Source organism: Mytilus edulis, chromosome 8, assembly GCF_963676685.1.
Source record: "Mytilus edulis chromosome 8, xbMytEdul2.2, whole genome shotgun sequence".
Lineage (NCBI taxonomy): Eukaryota > Metazoa > Mollusca > Bivalvia > Mytilida > Mytilidae > Mytilus > Mytilus edulis.
The window spans coordinates 64787750-64812541 of NC_092351.1; the positions used below are offsets into that span (position 1 = coordinate 64787750).

General features: G+C 31.2%; 1 protein-coding gene across 2 annotated transcripts in view; it reads right to left on the reverse strand.

Moving 5' to 3' along the window:
• Positions 1-15163, reverse strand: part of LOC139486081 (adhesion G protein-coupled receptor L4-like) — a 56767-nt gene extending 41604 nt beyond the window's left edge. For both annotated transcript variants that reach the window (XM_071270778.1, XM_071270777.1), the window contains exons 1-4: positions 14921-15163; positions 13249-13517; positions 8864-9039; positions 6866-6999 (exon numbers count right to left, since the gene is read on the reverse strand). In XM_071270778.1, the coding sequence (XP_071126879.1) occupies positions 6866-6999; positions 8864-9039; positions 13249-13517; positions 14921-15028 (687 nt within the window). In that variant the 5' untranslated portion in view covers positions 15029-15163. The remainder of the gene's footprint in view (positions 1-6865; positions 7000-8863; positions 9040-13248; positions 13518-14920) is intronic.
• Between the last annotated feature and the right edge of the window lie 9629 nt (positions 15164-24792).

Sequence of the window (24792 nt, forward strand, 5' to 3'; positions counted from 1 at the left end):
ATAGCAACCTTGACCGGCTATGTGAATACTGATCATACCATTCAACTTATAGCACGCGTGTTCTATTTTCGCAGGTGTGAGGTCGAAGGTTTGAATTGAACAATGAAAACGATCGTTCCGTAATAGTTATACACCGAGGGAAAGGTATGTCTGGATAAGAAACCCCGTCGGCCGGAGGCCGTAGGGTTTTCTTATTTAGACATGCCGTATCCCGAGGTGTATAACTAACTTACACCCCATTCTAAACTCTATATTGTTAACATTGTTTATAAAATGAAAAAAAAACGATAGCATATATTTTATTGACAATATCAAACCGTTATTTATAAGATTTTTTTGTTATTACATGAAAACCCATTAGTAACCTTTTTTGGTTATCTTCGTTCACACTTTGACAAGTGAGTATGTTTTACCAATGTCAAGGTTGTTTTGCATATTTAAAATAAATCCTTAGGGTGATATGGATCAGCAGGTCAAGGTTGACCGTATCGTGTATTCATATTAAAAACAAAAAATACGTCATGCTCCTTGTATGCAGTTGTCAATATGGAAGGGTATGAGACGGACGACATTTCTTAGCAAGCGTTGGATTTGGTAGATGAGACTAATTTAAAAGATGAAGGCAATATTATAATATTATAACCCAAAGTACTTACCTGTATCAGTTTAATAAAGGTAATCATAAATATATTTTCTATCTTACGGTTTTATGGGGGGAAAAAGCCCCCCCCCTCTTCTCGAGAAAGAATAAACATTTATATTCAGACCTACAAAGGGATGAGTGTGTCTGCAATAGAAACCCGACTTCCAGGCACGCTCAGCATACAAAGATACAGATTTAATATTTTGTAACTCTCTCTTTTGCGGAAGAGGGGCTGATCCAGCTGGGGTTCCCAACTGAAAAGAAAGGGGCGGGGGTTCAAATAAGTCAAATACATTGATCTTTTAAATCTGGTCCAACCCGCAGAGCCCCTTCCCCGGATCGGCCACTGGATAACAGGGGGGGGGCGAGAGTTAGAATCCCCCCTTTTTATAATAGAAACATATGACTGGGATAAAAAAAATAATACTTTCAGCAAAGGAGTAATTGAAGGATTTTTTTAATTTAAAATAAATGCTTAATTTTTTTTTCGCTATTGGAATTTCCTTAAATGTTTTTTTTATTTCTTGAAACAGTTTGTAGTGAACATTGTACGTAATTTCTTGTGGTCATGCTATTTAAAGAATACTCAATTTCTATTGTAACGAATAACAATGGACTTTGTTTGCGGGATGTAGAAGCAGGGGTTTCCAGAAACCCCGCTTGTCACAGCCTGTGGTCAAAATCCATTGTTATTCGTAACAATAGATCTATTCAATTTACTCGTGTTTCAAAAATAGAAACTTTGAAGTATAACAATAGAGCTGGGGTGTAATTTACGAGTTAACCTAATAAAGTTTATTTGACTAGATCCGTTAACACGTTTTAACAATTGCTAACAACAAAATCCTTAGCCATAGGCTTTGTTAAGGTTTAAGATATGACATAGAATGGTTATTAAAGAGAGAACATTGGTTTTTGAATATTGAAATAATCTATGATGAAGGGTGCAGCCTGAATAAATCGTATCAATAACGTTGTTCAAAAGGCAAATTAAGAAAATATGACTTGTCCGTTACATTGTTCCCAATGGCAAACTGTGTGAAGGGTAAACATATGACTGTATGAAAAGGTGCATATTATTTTAACAGACAGAAAAAAACAAAGATATGCCACCGACACTAAATTATAAAAAAACCAAAATGTCTTAAATTTGATGTTTTAGCTGACCCAACAAAACGACTAGTCTGTTAAACGTTCAATTGATGAACACGTTTCTGTGTTTGCTTATTTATGAATTCATTGACCAAAAATATACAGCTAAACTCATATTTTCAAATTAAGGGCATCGATTCATAGTCTGGTCATCTACGAGCCTACTGCTCATCTACAAATAACGCCTTTTCTCTCTTGGACAAGTATATGTACTGATGTATTGGAAACTGACAAGACAATGTATTCACCTAAAGGTCCTTTGTCGCGAAATAAAACTGGATTGATTCAGTAGTCTTTCAATTTTGAAGAAGAATATTTACAAACAAATAAATGTATGTAGTAGTCATTTTTAAATATCCATATTTATTCCATTTCTCTGACGCCAGTCTATTGTTCTAACGTTGGATTATTTTTCAGGAATCCACTGACTTCTAAGTTAACTTGAGATAACTTATATCATAACTATTAACTTACGACATTTTATCCTCTCAAAAAACAAGTGACTAATTAAAGGTTTGAACTGGCGCGTATTTTCGTCAGTTAAGTTTGTAGTCTGTGCATGCTACCACTAGACCACGAGTGCTGATATACAATTATATTGAAATAACACCCTTATAGCGTATATCTGTCAATAGATGTCAATAAAATGTATTTTTTTGTTTTTGTTATCATATAAAACATATCAACACTATAGAATTAAGGAATTGTAAATATTTCTCATTATCACAATTCCTTAATAACAAAACATCCATGTACACATTACACTTATAACGTTTAATGTACAAGACCTTTCCCTTTTCATCATAGCAATTGCTTACTTTTGGTTTTAGTATTATAATGATATCATACCATCACTAAGTTTTTCTTTCTTTGATTATAGATGGTGCAAATATACATCAATATTTTTAAAACTGATTCTAATGCAAAAAGTGTGGTAAGCTACGACTGTAAAACCGCTTCTTTGCCAGTAAAACCAGAAACAAAATCGTCAACTGTACATGAAAAATGAAATATAAATACCTCTTAGATTAAAAAAAATGTTTTGGTAGAGAAAAACATTACAATAAAAAAAGTAATTCCGGGTACTAGGCTTGAACTTGGCACTGTAAACATCACAATCAGTGCTTTCTGAGGCAACGACAAGACGATCACGGCTATGCACAGCTTACATGTTTCACTTCATAATTGACATATATTGTACATTTGTAGCAAGAGCAATTTTGCTTAGATTTTAGAATGCGGACCACAAATAATACTAGTTTATTGACTGATTGACGATGGATGCCAAATGTAATAACGTTAAAATAATTTTAACAATATGAAAGGAAACCAGTTTACACATCATTTATATGTAATTGTTCAATTAAGATCATTCTTGCATTGCATGTTATCATCATCAACAGGAGTATCGTGAAAAGGTATTTATACTTCGCATTTAATCGTTTCTGTACTTTTCACAGATACATGGTAGATCGAACGACTTAAACTTATAAATACAAATGGAAGTGTTTAACGACCTTGACTGGCTATACAGCCCTCGCACGGTCGGTAAAACAGTACAGTTGCTAAATACTATATAAGTAAATATTAAAGGTTTAGTAATGTTGGTAATTAATTTTTTTTAACTTTTCAAAAAAGATTTAAAAAAATCCGTATATTGATTATATGTCTTCTTGAATAAATTATAAATACTAAAATCTAATCAAGATAAATAATTTGTAATGATCAAACATGATATGAAATAATTATTAAAAAATATAAAATCTGGTATTAAAAAGGGGAGATAACAACAATTTAAGTTAAATTAAACTTATATTAAGTTAAATATAAATGTGAACTTTGTGGATCTAATCATTTCCAGCTATTAGAGAATAAAAAAGACATAATACAAAATCATTCTCATGAAATTCCGTTGATTCATTGTCAGATCATACAACATATAGTCATTTTACTAGAAATGGATTAAGCTAGAGAATTAATAAGAAGTAGTGGATTCGAAAACGATAAAGTCGCATGTGATTATCTTTAACAATACCACTACTTCTTATCAATTCTCTACTACAGAACATAGACTGAGGTCATACAATTTAAAGTCATTTAAAACCTTAGCCATGTCAAATTATAATACTTTATCATGTACAACCTCACAAGATGACTGTTGTTAATAATTTACCTTTTTCTCCTTTCAGTTATTAATAAAAGAGATGTTGAAATAATTAATGTAAATGATCGATTTTTATAGTTTAGGAGGGGGTCTTTGATATTGTTATATTTGTAAATTAAATGTTTACAAAATTTTTAATTTTTGAAATACTAAGGTTATCTACCTCAGGCATAGGTTACCTTAGCTGTATTTGGCAAATTTGTAGGAATTTTGGAAACAATTCAATAGAGAAAAGAAGTTTTCTTTTCTCTATTGAATTGTTTTATATTTAAGTCAGGGCTTTTTATGCATACTGTTCCATTATAGTTACATTTATGTATGTTCTCTATAACTATGTAATTTTAGTTTTATGAGAAATAAAGTATTTATATTCGTATTTGTTCCGTATGAGATGTGCTTGTGTAATATAAGAAGCAGTTATAAAACTTTTTTTATACAAGTAACAATCTCTCAAAAAGCTAAATCCACCGTAACCATATAGTGTCTTCTGGTATCCTCTATTTACCTGATTGCAGCATACATAAAAGTTTCAAATTTGATTGTCTATTTGTTGGCAGTTTTTATGCCTCCAGTTACTTATGATGTCTGATCTTCTTCGATATTGTAACTAAAAAGATTTTATGATTTCCAGATCAAGGTTGAGTGGGATGACTCTTATTTTTCTCCATGAAAACCATGGTCTAACTGCTTCCTTTACAGTAGCAACTTATACAGGCATACTTCCCAGTGTTGATCCCTCGATGAAACTTGGACCAATATTTGCATACAAGCTATTTTTCACCTAGTCAATTTTATATGTTAAAGATAACTTTTGATGAAACAATTATCAAAAATGTTGGTTTCTTTGATAAATTCAATCCCTTGGACAGACATTCATAACTGTTTTGTTTCAACCGGCTGAAGTAAAAACATCTAGAATATCTTCTCTTTTATAAGTTTGCTCTTAATTTGTGTAACATTTATTTGGAAATCAATCATTTGTATTTAGTGTTCAGGATTTTAAAAAAAAACGTGATATATTGTACAATTTATATTATTTAGAAAAAAATAAATCGGTGATTTGTTAATAAAAAATGGCATAGTTAATGTTCATGCATATTCAAACCATATGTCATTTTTTTTTAAAAGGCGTCATTGTACTAGTTTTCAAATTAGAATTTATGATCAATCAAAAAATGCATATTTTCCCAATATATCAGTTTGTCATCGTAAAAAAATATCCTTTAACGTTATCAACGTCATTTTCTCCCCTGTGACGTTAAACACCAAAGGAAACGCAAATTCTGAAATATTGTATCATTCTTTTTTCGTTAAGTTTTGTTCTCAACTGAATCTTAATGTAAATTCAAAATGAAATAGAAAAAACTCCGAAGAAAATTCAAAACGGAAAGTCCTTTATCAATTGGAAAAATCCAAAGCTCAAACACATCAAAGGAATGGAAAACAACTGTCATATTAAGGCTTTGTTCAGATATGTCCTTATGTAGAAAATGGTGGCACTGTATATGTGGTATCTTTTTTTATCACAAGCTCGATGACATAGACGAGTTCAACATAGGCACCAAAGTTTTAACTATCTAGTGAGATGATGTCATCAATTTAATGGAACGGTTAGCAAAATAAGAAATTGCTTCTTAAAAGAGCGGAAACAGATACCGGCGGGACAGTCAAACTCATAGATTAAAATTAAATAACAAAGTCATGGCTAACAAAGAAAAGACAAACAGACAAATAATAGTACACATGACAAAATATAGAAAACTTAAGACTAAAGAACTACAATTCTTCCCTAACAGCATATACAATTATTGTATTTAACACCAAACGTAGTCAACGAAGAATATGTTAGTATCAGTTTATAATGATTTTATGTTTGGTTTGTGTGTTTCAGTTTTATTGATTGCCTCTTTCCCAAAAGGAGTTTAAAATCTTATTGGTTGTGTTGAGCAAATGAAAAGCTATGATTTTTGAAAGTTTTCTTTAATGTTGATAATATGGGAATAACAATTTTAAAATTGCAGACATTAAAAACCGAATGAGAATTAGTCTTTTTGCATTGCATTTCCAAAAGTTTAAAATATGTTACTATCGATCTTCCCTTGCTCAAAGTGAACCGATATATTTTGGTCCTCTTAATGAATGGGTCAATTGAAATTTTTATGCGATATATTTTGCAGCATATGAAGTTTACATACAATTTAAAAATAAATTGTTGTAAAATGAGCATTGTCGCAATAAATTAAAACGGACTAAAAATCCAACTTTCATAAGTACTGCAGCCTGTTAATAGAGTTATACTTAAAAGACAACATCAGAAAATAAACTTAATATTCAAATGTGTTTTCAATTTTAAGTTCATGTTCTGAAAGTTTCTTTAACGAAATCAGAACAATCAAAACTCCTGAGCGATTTTAAATGCCCTCATCTGAGCCGGGTTTGTTACAAACACAATGACCTCTCATCATAATTTTTGGTCTGAATACGTCTTAATAGGACACTAGAACAATGGTCGAATTAAATTTCACAAAAATCTAGCTTATAATAATAGAAATTTCTCTCATAATACATATTTGTAAAAGACAATATTTGACTATATTGTTTATTTTGGTAAATTTGTTTTTCACGACTAAAAAAGAGGGAAAAGACTATATTTTGACTTAATGATATTATCATTCCCTAAAATTTGGTATATAACTAATTGCTAAAAGACATACATGTAAGTGAAATTAACAAAGACTTGTTTTGTGTACATCATTTCAACGTCATTTCTCCGTTTTTGTATTATAATAAAAAATAAAAAGAACGTTGCATTCAGTCTGAAGACCAATCCAACAAGATATGTATTTTCATAATATAAGCTTGTATAATACAGATCAATGGTTAATGTGCTACGTTTATAAGATTACCTTATTCAAAAGGAAATTACTGGGAGTTTGACATATTATGCCTATACATTCCGACCACCAATAGTATCCAAACGTTATGTTTGGCCTATGATGGGCCCATCGACATTTTATTTTATCACCGTCTTCATCTTTGACTGCAAAATGAAAGTAATTCATTGAATCTTATGTAAATGTACATATATTATTTTTTCCAATCGTGTTATTTCATGACATAGTTATAACAAATCGTTTTTGAATTTTAGTGTGAAAGCGAAGATGGTGCTAAAGAAATCAGCAGGATCGGCTTACCTTTCCGAAGCTTTTCTGAAATCTTTTAAAGGGGTTAATCTTGCTCAATTTTAAGGTTTCTATGTTGTGTTTTGTATACTGTTGTTCTTTTAAGTGTTTAGCCATTGCGTTGTCCATGTTGTCAGCTAATCATCGACTTATGAGGTAAAATATTCCTTTGTTATCTTCTGTCTTGCTTTTACATCAACCAATATATTATTGAGATGGTTAGCAACGCCAGATCAGAAATGTTAATTTAGAAGTGTTTTCGAAGCACCCTGTTTTGTACTAATCATGTCCGCGCGTCTAACAACCTTGAAAAATTAAAATTAAATACAATACGTATACTTATAAGTAAATTTTAGTGTGATTTTGCCATGTGATTATGGACTTTCCCAATTGATCTTCCTCTAAGTTCAGTATTTTTGTGATTTTACTTTTTACTGTCTGATAAATATGATATAATCCTCATTAAAGGAGAGGGACGAAAGATACCAGAGGGACAGTCAAACTCATAAATCGAAAATAAACTGACAATGCCTGGCTAAAAATGAAAAACACAAACAGACAAACAACAGAGCACATGAGGCGTAGTAAATCTATAAAATTTAAGCATATATAAAGAAAATACTGCACTAAAAAGTAATCATTTATTAAAAGTAACAATTGCAAGAAAATACATCAGATCTACAAGAATTTAAAACTCAAACTTTACTCAACGAAACCGATTTTAGACCACTCGTTGTATTTTACATTTTAATATTATTAACTATCCTTTCTGGTAGTGTCTATTACAGTTATAGACGTGCAGGGGTATACCTGTAATATAAACTACCAGAAAGGACAGTTAATAATATTAAAATGTAAAATACAACGAGTGGTCTTAAATCGGTTTCGTTGAGTAAAGTTTGAGTTTTAAATTCTTGTAGATCTGATGTATTTTCTTGCAATTGTTACTTTTAATAAATGATTACTGTGTAGTGCAGTTTTTTCTTTATATATGCTTAAATTTTATAGATTTACTACGCCTACCCTGCCATATCATATAAAATATAACACATATATTCATAATCACAAACAATCACAGGAAGCAACTCAAGTTTTAGTTTCCATGGTACCGGTATCTGTTTTAAAATTGTCAAATGGTAAACGCATATACATGACTATGGTGATTAAAAAATCATATTAATTTATAGATTCCTTTAGATTTGGCGCATTTTTTTTTTTAATTTTTCGCTGTTTGAATGTTTCCTTTGCAAATAGTTTGGAAAGTGAGCTATTTGGACAATTGCACTATCAGTTTCACATCGGCATATAATTGTTCACTGCAATACGAAGTTTCATCACTATTGTTCTTTTTATCGTCATGATTGCTATCCGAGAAATGATGATATTTATAATCATATACAGAGAAACTGATCATTTTAGATATATACCCCGACTTTCGTTTTTTTGTCAACATTACAATCATAATGATAAGAAAAAAGAGATAATATTCAAACTTATTTCGGTAAGAACAATAATCACTTGCAATCATCGCATATAGACGCTTCTGAAACCCTACATTGCAAATACATTATGAACAGACATATTCTCAAATTAAACAATTAGAAATTATTTGAAAACAATCTAAGGCGTTTTAATTTCACTGTTTTGGAGTCAATATTCGATTGTAATAAGTTATGTATATGGTAGGTCAAATAAATTATAGTTACATGTACTTAATAATACCTGGAATTGACAAAGAATACAAACATCCATATCTTAATCGAAGAACTGGTGGTAAAGAAGTTATTGGTGGAGAGTTGACCCTACCAATATCCCCACGTATGGTTAAATCTACAGTTAGTTGCAATATCCATGCAGGAGAACCACCAACTAACGGTATCCAGGACTTTCCACTGTACCTAGTAAGTGTTATTTACACATCAATGTCAAAGTATACGGCAGTATAAAAGATTGCATGATAGACGTCATAATAAATGCATTAATCATCTAATTAAAAAGCAATATATAACAGTCTTACATATAGTTTAGCGCAATTCATCTTTGTAGAATCAGTAAAGGGGTACCATACTTTATCTTTCTAGAGAAAACAAAATCATATTCTCCATTGATCATGACCTAAAGATTTATTATGTTGGAAAAACCAAGCTCGTTTAGCAGACTGTGTGTTATGGAGAAAATGTCTGTCTCAAATATTGCACTAGGCCTAATTCGCGGCTTTGGTATTTCCAGCTTACATATGTCTGTTTAACTATGCAAGCAACTGTATTCATATTGTACATACGATCGTTTGATCACATGCATTATTGTTAAACAATTAAGTAGTTCATAATGCGTTATTACAGATAGATTTTGAATAAAAAATCACATTTTCTTTGATTCAATCAATACGTGTAATGCAATCTTTACTAGGCTCACCGATTTACGATAAGCTATACCAATAATTGATTGTTATATAATAATTAAATCTTTCAAATTGAGGTAAAAAAATAAAACTGTGAAATAATTATGGGCCTTTAACCGGTAATTCTTCTTGTTACACAGGAATAAATAACCTAAGCTGTTTTTGGAAAATCTTTAGGAATTTTGAGTCCTAAATGCTCTTCGGCATTGTACCTCTATTATTAGAATTAAGAAATGGAACAACTGAGTCCTGTTTCTGCCCAGAGATTAATTTAGCATATGTCTTTCGTCTGGCGTACTAAATTATAATCCTGGTACCTTTGATAACTTTTTGATATTGCATATCGTCAATCACTCCTTAGTAGATAAATTTGTCACAGCAAATGCCAAAATATGCGCACACTTAATTTATTTTTTAACGTTAAAAGTCTTTCATTTGTAAACAGCATACACGATACAAACATATCAAATTAAGAAGGATCTGTGTAAATGTTGTTATACATACAACTAAAGAAAGTGAAAAAAATAATCAAAAGAAACAATCTAGAATACGGGACGAAAATTGAAACACGGATCGTATAGTTTTAGTTTCAAAGTATTCATAGGGTTGGTCGAATGTTCGACAAATTATTAAAAAGATGAACTTTATTAAAGTCAAATATAAGGAAGCAGGTTTTTGACAAACCACCAATTTTGAACGCGCGTCTGGCGTATTAAATTATAATCTTGGTACCTTTGAGAACTATTTGACATTTAGACTTTAGATAACCTGATAGCCATTTTGATAAAAGTAAACGCATTGTACATGTTGTATTTTAAACAGGGTTTCCCCGTGGGTCAATTATCTTGATCGCCACTTTTTTCGCCAAAACAATATATTTTTTGCAACTTTCAATTAAACTACCGCCAATTTACTATAAGATACAATTTTCTTCTTGCTAACAAAAAAATTCAGTTTGCAAAATTGTTTTCTTATCTATTATAATTCTACATATATATTTATTAATCTACATTGTAATAATTAAACACTCACTTATAACAATAATTTATAATCTACTTTAATATCTACTGTAAAATCGCAATACAAATTATGAAATCATTATATTTGACTTCTTGGAACACAGGATTCATCTTGAAATAGTTTATCTGATACTTCATTTTTATTTTCCGGACCATTGTTAAAATAAAAAGTTGAGACGTAAAACTATGCTTTAAACGTGATAGTACTATGACGGTTTTCTTAGTTCAAACACGTGCGTCTCTTAAACGGTCTTGAAGAATTCATTTTTTCAACAATAATTTCTATCAAAGTTGTAAAAACAATCCCTTGGGTGACAATCTCACGCCCAGTAACAACAATATCCATTAATCATTACAGCCAACACCTTTATTAATTAGTCCTTTGTTACCTCTAGCTATAAAATGAAATCAGCTGATTATGAATTTTCTTTCAAAATCGTAAAGCATGACGAGTTCACGGTGATATCCCAGTAAGTTAAGCTTGGCCTTAGTAAAACTTTTTCCTAACTCCGCTAAGCATAGATAAAGAAAACTCAACTTGCGACAGTAAAATCTACGTTTTACGAAGACCAAGCTAAAAATACAATACAGTCACCTTCTATGAATCAACCGAAAATATCATAGTCTAAAGAGGAGGGAAAATAACCGAAAAGAACTAGGAAATATTTTTGCTAAATGTTCGTTGAAACAATGGTTCTTCCTTCTTTTTGTATTACCGTGTATTTGTTTAATTGTATCAACTGAACTGCAGAACAAGTACAGTTAAAAATGCAATAAAGGCTTAATAAAATTGATATGAAAGATGAAAGTAATTTATGTCATTGGTAATCATATAATACGACGATAATGTCCTTACGTGGAATACGTGAACTGTGTCGTGTATTTGTTTAATTGTATCAACTGAACTGCAGAACAAGTACAGTTAAAAATGCAATAAAGGCTTAATAAAATTGATATGAAAGATGGAAGTAATTTATGTCATTGGTAATCATATAATACGACGATAATGTCCTTACGTGGAGGACGTGAACTGTGTCGTGTATTTGTTTAATTGTATCAACTGAACTGCAGAACAAGTACAGTTAAAAATGCAATAAAGGCTTAATAAAATTGATATGAAAGATGGAAGTAATTTATGTCATTGGTAATCATATAATACGACGATAATGTCCTTACGTGGAGGACTCGAAGATCGACTAAAAAGGACGTGAACTGTGTCGTGTATTTGTTTAATTGTATCAACTGAACTGCAGAACAAGTACAGTTAAAAATGCAATAAAGGCTTAATAAAATTGATATGAAAGATGAAAGTAATTTATGTCATTGGTAATCATATAATACGACGATAATGTCCTTACGTGGAGGACTCGAAGATCGACTAAAAATGCAATAAAGGCTTAATAAAATTGATATGAAAGATGAAAGTAATTTATGTCATTGGTAATCATATAATACGACGATAATGTCCTTACGTGGAGGACTCGACGATCGACTAAAAAGGACGTGAACTGTGTCGTGTATTTGTTTAATTGTATCAACTGAACTGCAGAACAAGTACAGTTAAAAATGCAATAAAGGCTTAATAAAATTGATATGAAAGATGAAAGTAATTTATGTCATTGGTAATCATATAATACGACGATAATGTCCTTACGTGGAGGACGTTAACTGTGTCGTGTATTTGTTTAATTGTATCAACTGAACTGCAGAACAAGTACAGTTAAAAATGCAATAAAGGCTTAATAAAATTGATATGAAAGATGGAAGTAATTTATGTCATTGGTAATCATATAATACGACGATAATGTCCTTACGTGGAGGACGTGAACTGTGTCGTGTATTTGTTTAATTGTATCAACTGAACTGCAGAACAAGTACAGTTAAAAATGCAATAAAGGCTTAATAAAATTGATATGAAAGATGGAAGTAATTTATGTCATTGGTAATCATATAATACGACGATAATGTCCTTACGTGGAGGACTCGAAGATCGACTAAAAAGGACGTGAACTGTGTCGTGTGTTTGTTTAATTGTATCAACTGAACTGCAGAACAAGTACAGTTAAAAATGCAATAAAGGCTTAATAAAATTGATATGAAAGATGAAAGTAATTTATGTCATTGGTAATCATATAATACGACGATAATGTCCTTACGTGGAGGACTCGAAGATCGACTAAAAATGCAATAAAGGCTTAATAAAATTGATATGAAAGATGAAAGTAATTTATGTCATTGGTAATCATATAATACGACGATAATGTCCTTACGTGGAGGACTCGAAGATCGACTAAAAAGGACGTGAACTGTGTCGTGTATTTGTTTAATTGTATCAACTGAACTGCAGAACAAGTACAGTTAAAAATGCAATAAAGACTTAATAAAATTGATATGAAAGATGAAAGTAATTTATGTCATTGGTAATCATATAATACGACGATAATGTCCTTACGTGGAGGACTCGAAGATCGACTAAAAAGGACGTGAACTGTGTCGTATAAATCGTTAAAATCTAGTCATGCTTCAAGGCCTGTTTTTTGCTTCTCCTGATTAGACATCTTTATTCAATACAAAACATGATAGGACATCTTTGCAATGGAATATCTTTTTGAATGAGCAAAATGTTGATACTTTGTCATATTATTACGCAAATTGTGACTACAAAAAGGCACATTAATTGTACTTACCTCAACAGGTAAGCCTGGTTTGTTGAATCGGAAGGCAGAGTAACAAGTACCGTGTTTTGACCATAGGTCCAATCTTCATCCTCACTGAATCCAGTGCATAAGTAAGACATTTGGTTAATAAGTGATCGAGAATACGCATTCCCCAAACGACCAAAGACAAAGGTCTCCAAATAACCTTCTCCGTGAATCAGAACATTACTGTCTAGCTTGTTGCAAAAATGGTCCTGTATGTCTCGACGGAAAGATAGTTGATATGTGATATATATTCGCTGTAAAAGAATTACACCAATAACATCATAATCAGCTACCATAACACTGTTTTCGTATTAAAGTGACTTTTTAAATATTTTTGGAACATATTTTTGTTTACATTGCGAAAGGTTTTAGGGGACTTGTAAGTTATAACTCAATTGTGTAGTGACTGCTTCGCAGACTCAAAAGACACCGTTGCAAACTACATGTGTCTTTTTTCAAAGGAATTTCGTACTATGCAATACATATACGCTTTCTTACAGCGCTCACGACACTATAAATGAAAATGGTGGTATACAATTTAAAAGTAGGTTAAGGACTGTTATCAACATAAATAAATAAGTACTAAATCAACACTGCACAGATAACCGGACAAATGGTTAGAAAAATAAGAAATACATATCGCTTTAACAAAAAACAAAAAAACGTAACACAGTCGGATGCATTGGGAAGGTAAACAGTACTGTTCAAATTACGAAAAGGAACATGAGTTATGTTTTACGATTTATACAAGCGTGAGATATCAATAAAACTGAATAATGTAACTTTTATATAAATATAACATAGACACTTTTTGTAAACAGAAATGTCTAAAAACTCGCTAAGTTTTATTCATTTAATAGTTGTATCTTAATTGTATTGCACTTTTTTATGTGCGTAAGCCTTAAATAGTAAGTCCCGTATATTGGTAAATCCGACCATATAGTGAATAAAGACTTAGAGGTTAGAGTATGACAATTTTACATTTCAGAAAGTCTAAGTTCTATGTACATCGAATGAAGCACGTGATTTAATAGGAAAGTTATTATTCACATATAACAATGAATTGATCACATTGTGTTATTATTTTTAGCAATAGTTGTATATTAGAACTGCATAACATTCCGGAACGTGAATGCAACCCTTCTTTTTTTCTTTTCTGTTCAGTGTTTTGTGAAGTCGTTTTTCATTTCACCATAGTATTGTTTTTTAATCGATTTATGGTTTCATATCAACCATTTAATATTAAAATTGGAAAATGAAATGCACTTTGTTGTGAAAATGGAATAGTATATGATGTGTCAACAGGCGAAAAAAAAACATACTGACGAAAACTTACAACTCCATAGTTATTAGTAAATATAATGTACAAACGAACAATCAAACAAAAATTTAAACAACGGCAATTGAGGATAATGCAACAGTAACTTTATCAACGCCTTGTGTTAAATACTATGTTCTGAGCTAGATAACTCAAATAGTAAAATAGTCTGGTTGAATACAACAAGTAAAGCTCCGATTACTAGTCTTTCTTATTCGATATTGTCATCTTCGAGGAAAGGTAAACATCAGTGTAACTCTTGTTTATTTCTAACCAAATATTTCATAACAATCAAATAAATCATGTTGCCAATACATCTAACACATGTCTAATAATTACCTGATCGCTTTTGTACCTCCATGTTATCGTTCCACCACGAAAGTGAGATAAACAAAACCTCAAAGGGTTAACTATGATCAACACTGTTACTACTAGGTTGATATACATATTTTTGTCCAATATCAAAGTAATGTGCACTAATGACCAATTATTCAATTTACTGCTAACTCTCGATAATAAGCATTATGTTTACTTTCTCAATTTAAAGTTTCGTTCTATTTATCGTAAACGACTTCCTTACGGATCACATTACCTTTGTTTTCTTGTGCTCATTTAATATATACCCTTTTATATGTCTACATGTTTCTATATACCATGTATAGTTACCATTATATTTTTATGTTTGGTGTTTTATTTTCATGATATCCGATTGACTGTGTTATTTTAAAATTACATGAATTAGATTTAATTTGAGGTATTACCGATGAATCCAATAATGTAACTTTATCTTTTCAGGTGGAAACCTTTTTAAATACCATATTTTTATCTATGTTGTGTTTGTAATTTCAGAGAGGTGTATTAATTACAAAAAATTATGATGTTCAGACCATTGAATATTTTTTCTATTCCAAGTTGTTTTATTTTACAAGTGCTAAAAAGGATTTTTTTTTAAATAACTTGACAATAAGAACGATCCTTCTTCACACAAAATTACAATTGTGATATACAAACTTTATAATTTAATATGTTCCTTTCAAAACTTATATAATTTGTACTATAGCAATTAATACATGAATATGTTTAACATTGACAAATTTGTTCGATTCAATTGGTTGTCTCATTATCTTAGGAAAAACACTCACGTGTATTTTATATATAGATATTAGCACGTGGTCGATGCTGATACTGATACTGTATTTATCTACTCGAGCCAGTAAACGTTTCAGATTTTAACGCTGGACTCACTGAGATTTTAATATATTTAATTTTAAACTCTCGAGAGTGGAGACATTTCGTATTGCACGACATACGGAATTTGTATCCTAATGATTTTTAAACCATATGTAAGCATATTTTTGTCTTTTTTCAATGACCGCAAAGTCTTTTATTTAGGTGACGTCATCAGGCTAGTTCGCTTGTTCGTGACGTAAAAAAAACTCAGAGGAAAGCAAGAACATTTCACATCACAATAAAACTTTGACCAATGCTAGACGCAAATCAAACGAACTTTACTTTGAGTATCAAGAAAATAATGGCCGGTTTGGAAAAATATAAATTGACATAGTAAATAACAGATTGAAACATAAAAAATAATGGATTAAGTACACCAAGTATTTATATAAACATGTGTGTATGAATCTATGACATGTTATTTCGAAATATATTGGATGATAAACACACACTAGGACATAAATTCGATTACTTACCAGTTCACTTTCATTTAGTGTACACACATTTATTACAATATTAAATAATACAAGGAGACTGACTCGACGAGTTAATTCTGTTAAGACATACACACAAAAAAAACCGGTGAATGTCAATTTTATTAACTTTTTCCAGCTATTTTATTACTATTTTCACAAAGTCAGCTGAACGTTCTAATATAAACTGAACAATATTAAAAAAAACTAAATATACTGAGTGCCAATGAAAACGCAACACTTTTGTTTTTCCAAAAAATCTTATAATTTTTATTTTATTTATATTAGAACTTTGAATAGTTGGTTGAAAATTACTTTTAAGACAATTGTAGACAATTTTACGGTTGTGTGATTTTTGGAACAAATGCGAAGTAAGGGTTATTTTGAACGGACATAAACCGAGTTCACCGCTTTTCAACATACGCACCATTTTGACGATTTTGTCATTTAAAGCTTGGCTTATGTCATGAATTTTTCCGCCCTTATTGTTAAGAAACTGCAATAAACATCTGAGTAAATGCCAGGACTTTCTGACAACCAGCGACATGCAGTTTTGGGCATTATCCAATGAAGCCTTTCACAGCATACGATTACGAGAAGACTGAAGTTGTAGCCCATAAAATAACCCAAATCAATCACAAATTCAACCAAAATGGATCATTTAATGATTAGCCACATCCCGGGATACAAAAAGCAAGAAACACTCAGGAAGACCGATACATTTGGTCTTTAACATATTCGACCCTAATGGCTGTTCAAAGGTCAAGAGAGTTCAATAGCAATTTCAGTAAAGCACCATTTGCCCAGAAATTGTTAAAGAGCACCACAGTCTTTCCTAAGTGACATCTAAACGGAAAAAATCATTCAAAAGTACCAAATACCGTCAGTGGTTGTTACATAGACATTTGGCACCCGCCTTGGCCTAAAGTCATGCTTTTCGCCGGATTTTGGTTCGGTCAAGCAAACTTTGCATCACATTTGACATGGTTTTGACGATGAAAAACACCACCAATATCATAAAGTCAGCCTGAGTTTGCTTTGCGAGACAAGTAGAATAACATTCCTCGGGATCACATTAAACGTCCTGGATGATCAATTCCACGGCGATGTCGAGATTGCGCTGCAGCACGGGGTTTTAACATTTTTTGTTAGGACTGTGAGTTGATGATTCGACATTGGATGTTTCGTTTACCTATTGCGCACGAAAGATGACAATGAAACATTTTTGTTTGATATCGATCTATTGTTAAAATTGTTAATTTTCAAGAACAATTTATTTTGAAATATTATCATTTCTAATATAAATTTTATTTTTGAAAGACCAAGTGTTGCGTTTCCGTTGGCACTCAGTATATTATTATAAATAGGATTACATTTAGTTGTAGTTGTGAACGTTTATGTAATATAACAAAATTTTTCATACAAAGCAAATTTTAACCCTTTGGTCCTGTTTATTTTAAAGCTCTTTTGTGTTGATAAGTTTTACCTTTACATTATTCGATGCCGAGCGTAACTTAATAATGTTGTTTAACAAATTTAATCATCTATATAAAACACTATATTTCATTGTCATTTTTTTGTGGTGTAACCACTACGAAGCTTTTCATGTCAAAAGAATTGTAATAAAGAACATTGTTATGGACACATATGGGTATACATATTCATGGCTTTAAGTTCATATACGTTTCTATTGTGCTTTACAATTGCTTTAAAAATCATTTATCATACATACTTTAATCTCAATAATGCGCGTTGTTATAGTTATATACAAGCTAAAAACATTCAATATATGTGAATAATTATTTCTTTTACAAAACATAGAGATATATTCACACAGTTTTTTATTTGTAAACATCCTTCAATTACAAACTCCTTGACTCCTTACGAAAAACCTTGAAAGCCACATAGAAATAAGACATTTGGATTGACACTTTTATTCTACATTGTACAAACAACATCATACTAGATTGTGACCTTAGTAGTGGACGTAATATTCTGATTGGATTCCCGAGAAGATTTCCGGAAACAGAAAAAGATAAAAGATTGGACTCATATTTTGACAGTAAAGTTGACAGTAATATTTGTGTAATACCTCTTGTAAACTTTTGTATAATAAATCTTGTTTAATTTTATTATTGATTTGTGTCTTTTGTTGGCTACTATTTAAAGGTGATTGCTGACCGTAACATAAGGTCGTAACAAATGGAAGTTTCTTACGACCTTGACTGGCTATATAGCCCTTGCACGGTCGGAAAAAGGTCGTCAAAGAAGTTTGATTTTGGAAGGTTTTGTTGGCATCTCCCATTTTTCAATTTATGATGGAGTTTATTTGTCATCGGTTTTTTTTTTGTTAAGAGCTCTTATATCACCTGAATCTTTACAATAAGAATCGAAAACTAAGACTAAGTCCATTGAATTCCTAATTACTTCAGCTTGTATTAAAAGCTGTCATACCTACAGGCATCGTAGTTACAGTATGTCATTACGATTGATATTCATACCTACTTGTGCTTCTAATGTTTTTTTATAGATTGTGACTGCTTGTATCTTGAATTGTTGCGAATTTCATACAGTTAACGATTTTGATTTGTTTACGCAACACAAAAAGTTTAATTAATTTATAAACAGATATGCTGCTTTTCAAATCGCTTAAATTGAAACCATTATTTCAACTTAAATCAAGTTTAGCTGTACGTATAAACGAAATAATCTGAGAATATATAAAAATCATAAACTGTGGTATGATTGTCAACGAGACAACTCTCCACCAGAGACCCGATGCTGTTTTGTAACGGTATATTTGTGTAGCAATTATTTGGTCTATAATCGGACACTCCCCAATGAGATATTCAACTGAAACATTGTGTGCATATTTGCTATCAAATAAATACATTACAAGAAAACAATCATGTTTGAATTCACATTTATTTTAAACAAATTCGTTTTTTTGTTATGAGAATATGGGTTTTTATCTTACACCTGCAATCATACCTTCTATTTTCAATACAGCAATAACACATACACGTGTTAAAAAATAGAAATAGAGAAGTCTTAACGCTTTGGTTGTAATGTAATAAAGCTCTGCCTTTATGTCAATTTAGTTTTTGTTTTTTTACTTTAGATATTAGTCGAAGTCTGTAAGACAACACTGCAGAGATACCTATCGATATGCTGGGATCGATTAAAGTATTATTAATCCTGGTACCTTTGATAATTATTTACATCGCTGGGTCGATGCTACTGCTGGTGGACGTTTCGTCCCCGAGGGTATCACCAGCCCAGTAGTCAGCACTACGGTGTTGACATGAATATCAATCATATGGTCATTTTTGTAAATTTCCTGTTACAAAACTTTGATTTTTTTCGAAAAACTAAGGATTTTATCATCCCACGAATATATCAACTTAGCCGTATTTGGCACAACTTTTTGGAATTATAGGTCTTCAATGCTCGTCAACTTTGTACTTGTTTGGCTTTTTAACTATTTTGATCTGAGCGTCACTGATGAGTCTTATATAGACGAAACGCGCGTTTGGCGTATTAAATTATAATTCTGGTACCTTTGATAAATATTTACACCACTGGGTCGATGACACTGCTGGTGGACGTTTCGACCCGAGGGTATCACCAGCCCAGTAGTCAGATATTCGGTGTTGATATGAATATCAATTATATGGTCATATATGGAAAACAGAAGCGCTGGAATATCGTATCGTATCAACTAGAAGATATCTACTCTGTATGTTGATGCTGCCGGAATTCTTTTCTGGACTAATTACGCCCCTGATCTGACTCTTTTCAATGAATTTACCAGATTTTAAATCGGTAAACTACTGTCGCCGTGTTTTTCATGTTTTTGCTTTGAAAAGTCACCAGTAAAATTTATCTGAACATAAAATAATATACCGTTCTTTGTCTTTTTTACTGAATCACAAATGAAGCATCGAAAAATGTCCCGTTTTTATCATATGTGACTCATAATCTTTTCCAATCATTTTTCATCAAAATATTCCTTAAGAAAATTACACAAAGTATATTAGCCGCATGTGCATTTGCTTTATCTAAATGATACAGTCAATTACTTTTTTTATTTCCAGTGTTTTTATTACCTGACTTTAGCCTTCAAATCTTAACCGCAGTATTGAGTTTTTAGATCTTTTTTCTATTGTTTACTCTCAGTCGACTAATAATACTTTTTCATAAAACTGTGTGTCTTACATTATGAAGCTATATACAGAGCCGGTTTGATATTGAGGCCCTTCACATACTTATTTGTTTAAATTTTCAATTATTCGATGATAAGGACAATATGTTATCAAACCTCTTTAAACCTGTATTTTAAAATACAATCCCACATTCTCTAATGTTTTATATATTAAAACTTTGTAAAGTTGCAGGCACATACAATTTAAGACCTGGTATTGTTATTCACACGAGCTATTTAAAAATGTAGTAATGTTCGTCTTTTGTGGCAAAAAAATGCACAAAGAACATATGTATCATTCAGACATCGGTCTTTATCATTATATTGGTTATCATAATGTAATAAATACTCCATGTCAAAAATCATATCTCAGTTTACAAACAGACATAAATGGACATGAATGCATCATTTATTCGGAACAGTAATTGCATACAACTTTCTATTTACAAGTCGTACATATCTAACAAACGATCTTGATAATTACGCCTGTAAAAAAGTAAACTTCGATTTTGTTCCAAAAATACACCTGCAGATAATGGATCCAAGGTCGGAGACGAGTTTAAATGATGATCAAGCGAAAAACATATCTGTAATCATCTGTAAAAAAACGTTTCCTTTAAATTTTATACATCCCTAAAAGCAATATATTTTAAATCAAACTTTATAAAAGAAATGTTTATCCTCATATTTGATGACATGTTTGTAATGCATAAGAGATGTAGTATCATTATATCACAAGAATTTATTCTATCTTCTTAAAAACACTGACAGATCGAATTATTCATGGTATTATAATGTTCGAAAATTAGGTTGAAATAATTTACGAGGCCTGATACCTTTTTCCATTATGTCAAAAAAAGAAAATTAGTAATCTGGAATCACATTAATAGTCTTCGTACGTTGATTTTCCTCTCCTTCTGATATTTTTGTACCGTGAGAAAGTTCTCTATCGAAAAGTTTCCAAAATAAAATATGTATATTGGCCTGTTACCCCTGTGCAGTATCTTATTCAAGGCGACTGCTTTTGTTGATGAAACGGAATATAATTCTAAATAAGAAGGATCTTTTTTTCATTTGTTCAATATATGGCGTATATCTTTGAAATATATATTTATAGTTTCAAGACAATTAACAAACGCCAATAAAGAATCAATTGTTTGTGAACAATTTTGGTATAAAGCCATGGATGTTTAAGCTTTCCTGTGCAGTTTCTGTATACCGAATTTATCAATGGCTTTGTACTGAATACCAATTTTGTTTTTTTCATTTTTTTTTCTATCGATCGGTCACGACAATAGACTAAAACTGATTAGTTAGAAAAAATAAAATACGGCTTTATTGATATCCACATCCATGTGTATATGTTGGAACCATACATAATCACTTCAAACGGCTCAGGTATCAATGAGGTCGGCAGAGAAAAAATACCATAAAAATGAATATTAGAAATTATGATAATAAATATTGAACTTTAATTTGATCAGAAACCAAGTATTTATTAAATGAAGGTATACATATTTGTGGTTTCATAGCATATTAGGGGCATAACTCTTAAAAATATAATCTGATCAGTGGGAAAATTAAACTCACAACTTTAAGCGTATATGCCAAAAGAAAGTCATTTGGTCAAATGGTCTCTAAAACGGTTATGAAAATTGAAGAGTGACTGACGAATAGAAGTAATTAATATATAGTCCTCTCAAACTGTGTTGGTAGGGTACTAATGATTCTTAAAATTAAAATAATACTAATTGTAGTCATGAAACATGGCAAATTGGAACTTGAAATTCTTCAAATGCAAAATGTTTAGAAACGTAACGTTCAATAGATATAGGAAGTTGTGGTATGAGTGCCCATGAGACAACTCTCCATCCAAGTAAAAATTAATAAAAGGAAACAATTATCGGTCAATCTACGGCCTTCAACACGGAGCCTTAGCTCACACCGAACAGCAAGCTATAAATGGCACCCAACATTGTCAAGTGTAAAATCATTCAAACATCAAAACCAACAGTCTCAAGTATGTTTGTAATAACTACAAACTGGCAATCAAAGTAATAAAAATTTGCTGAAAATGTTATAATTGCAGTACACATGTGACATGACAGTTTTAAAAGCTGTTGGTACCTGCATAAAGGGTTGTCTTTTGTCTTTTGACTGTTTATCAGTAGTTGCAGTGTTTTTAACTGTCTGAACCTATAAAAAACAATAAAATCTTATTTTAAAATATATTGGAATTAACTGGGCCTATACTATTGTGTTAGTATAATAGTCCCAAGAATTGATCACAATCTAAAAATAAATATATTAGTCATAATATCTATCTTTTCTACTTAAAATGGTACAACAAATGTAAGAGTTTATTTTCTCCAATTCATTTTTTTTTATTCTCATGGAAAATATGACAGGGAAGCACTTGTATTAGATTAAGTGCTTCCTTATTTGTGATGATCATAATTCGTGAAACAGAAGTAATTCATGGTATTCTTTTGGGACAATATTGCACACCTTGTGATATCCAAACCTCTGCACTTGCCTATATCACCGCTCAGTCACACCATATAATATATAATTATATAAATGGCAGAATCTTTTTATCTATTTAATTGAAATAACAGCATAATTTTTCATAATTTTACCTCCTGATCAAGTAGTGTAGGATTATCTGTAACATTGACTGCTAGTTCTTTAACGTTTATCAGACATCGGGTACATATTGCTGAAAATCAGATTAAAATCTTGTTTACATAAAGATGATAAGGCATGTAGAGCACTGCTTAAATAATATGACGTATACATGTTCATATATTCATCATAAAGTCAATAGAAACTCAAAATTACAAAAATATGTTAAATACGTTTGTTAAACATGTAAAAAACCATTATGCTTAAGGGGTAGAGGGAAAAGGAACAAATGGGACTGCTTATTCATAGAATGTTAAGAACTAGCATACTTGTTGCTGGAATTTGTGAGCAGCACTGACTTAGACCAGATCAACAATTCGCCTTTTAAAGTATAGACATTTTTGAATTAAGGAAAAATTACATGATGAATAGCGGTCGAAATCAGGCCTGAATTAATATCAAGGGTTATTTTGCTACAGTTTAAAAACTTTAAAATGTACAGGTCAGTTTCATTTTCTTTAAGACCAAGAATTGATATAAGAATGTGTCCATAGTAGTTAGTATGCGGATGCCCCTCGACTCACAATATCATTTTGTTATGCCGGACCGAGATATTGGGGACAAATCTCTAATTTGTCATTAACATTAGAAAGATCATAACATAAGGGAACATGTGTACTAAGTTTCGAGTTGATTGGATTTCTACTTCATCAAAAACTTGTTGGGTGCGAATTCTTAGGGTTGGAATGTTTTATAGGCGTGAACTGACCAAATACCATACTCCATAGTAATCATAGTGGACAGTAATGTCAATATTTTCATTGACATTTGTTTTTCACTTGAAAAAAGCACAGCATCATTAATAAAGATTCCATCAACCTATAGTATTGGGCAATTAAAAAATTTGAAAAAAAAAATTGAATAAAAAGATGAAGTGTGCAAAGAAGGAGGGCAGTTCTCCTTATCCTAAAAGAACATACTTCTTTGCACAATAAACAGATAAAGATAAAAAATACTGTCAGAATTGTTTATACTTACGGGTTCCAACTGGTATAATAGTAATTCCATTGCTGCTTAGGATCAACTCAACGTCAAAGATTCGCAAAGACCGGCTTGATTTGTAGTTCAGCCCTGGATTGTAGCTCAAAATTGGTGGCAGTTGACATAGTGTTTCTTTTTGAGCGGTTTACATTTAATTTTAAGAAATAGTTGAAATGTTCAGTGCATATAGCCACATTCTGAATATTACATTTTGTGGAATGCAATCCATTTTCAGTTAAAATGATTGTTTTATCTCTGTTAGAACAAGCATTTAATAAACCAATGTTCCCGGAACATTCAGTTGATAAAGTGAAATGACACTGACAGGACATGATGCGGCCATTAAATTTGAATAAATACAGAATTATGCCATCAAAACTGTTCAAAAACTGTATAAATCACAGGAAAGTTCTGTTACTGTGCCAAATTCATCAAAATTCAGCAATGGCTTCATATTCAGTTCAAATTACACACATTATAAACGTCTGTTGCTACTTTCACTTTCACTTGTACAAAATACTGAGAAAAGATTTCTAACAAGGGAAATAACTCTTGATAAAACCTTGTGAAATTGTCAGAAACAAGCAATCATTAAGTAATATTATTTTATTTTCTTTAAACAAATATTACCACTCCAA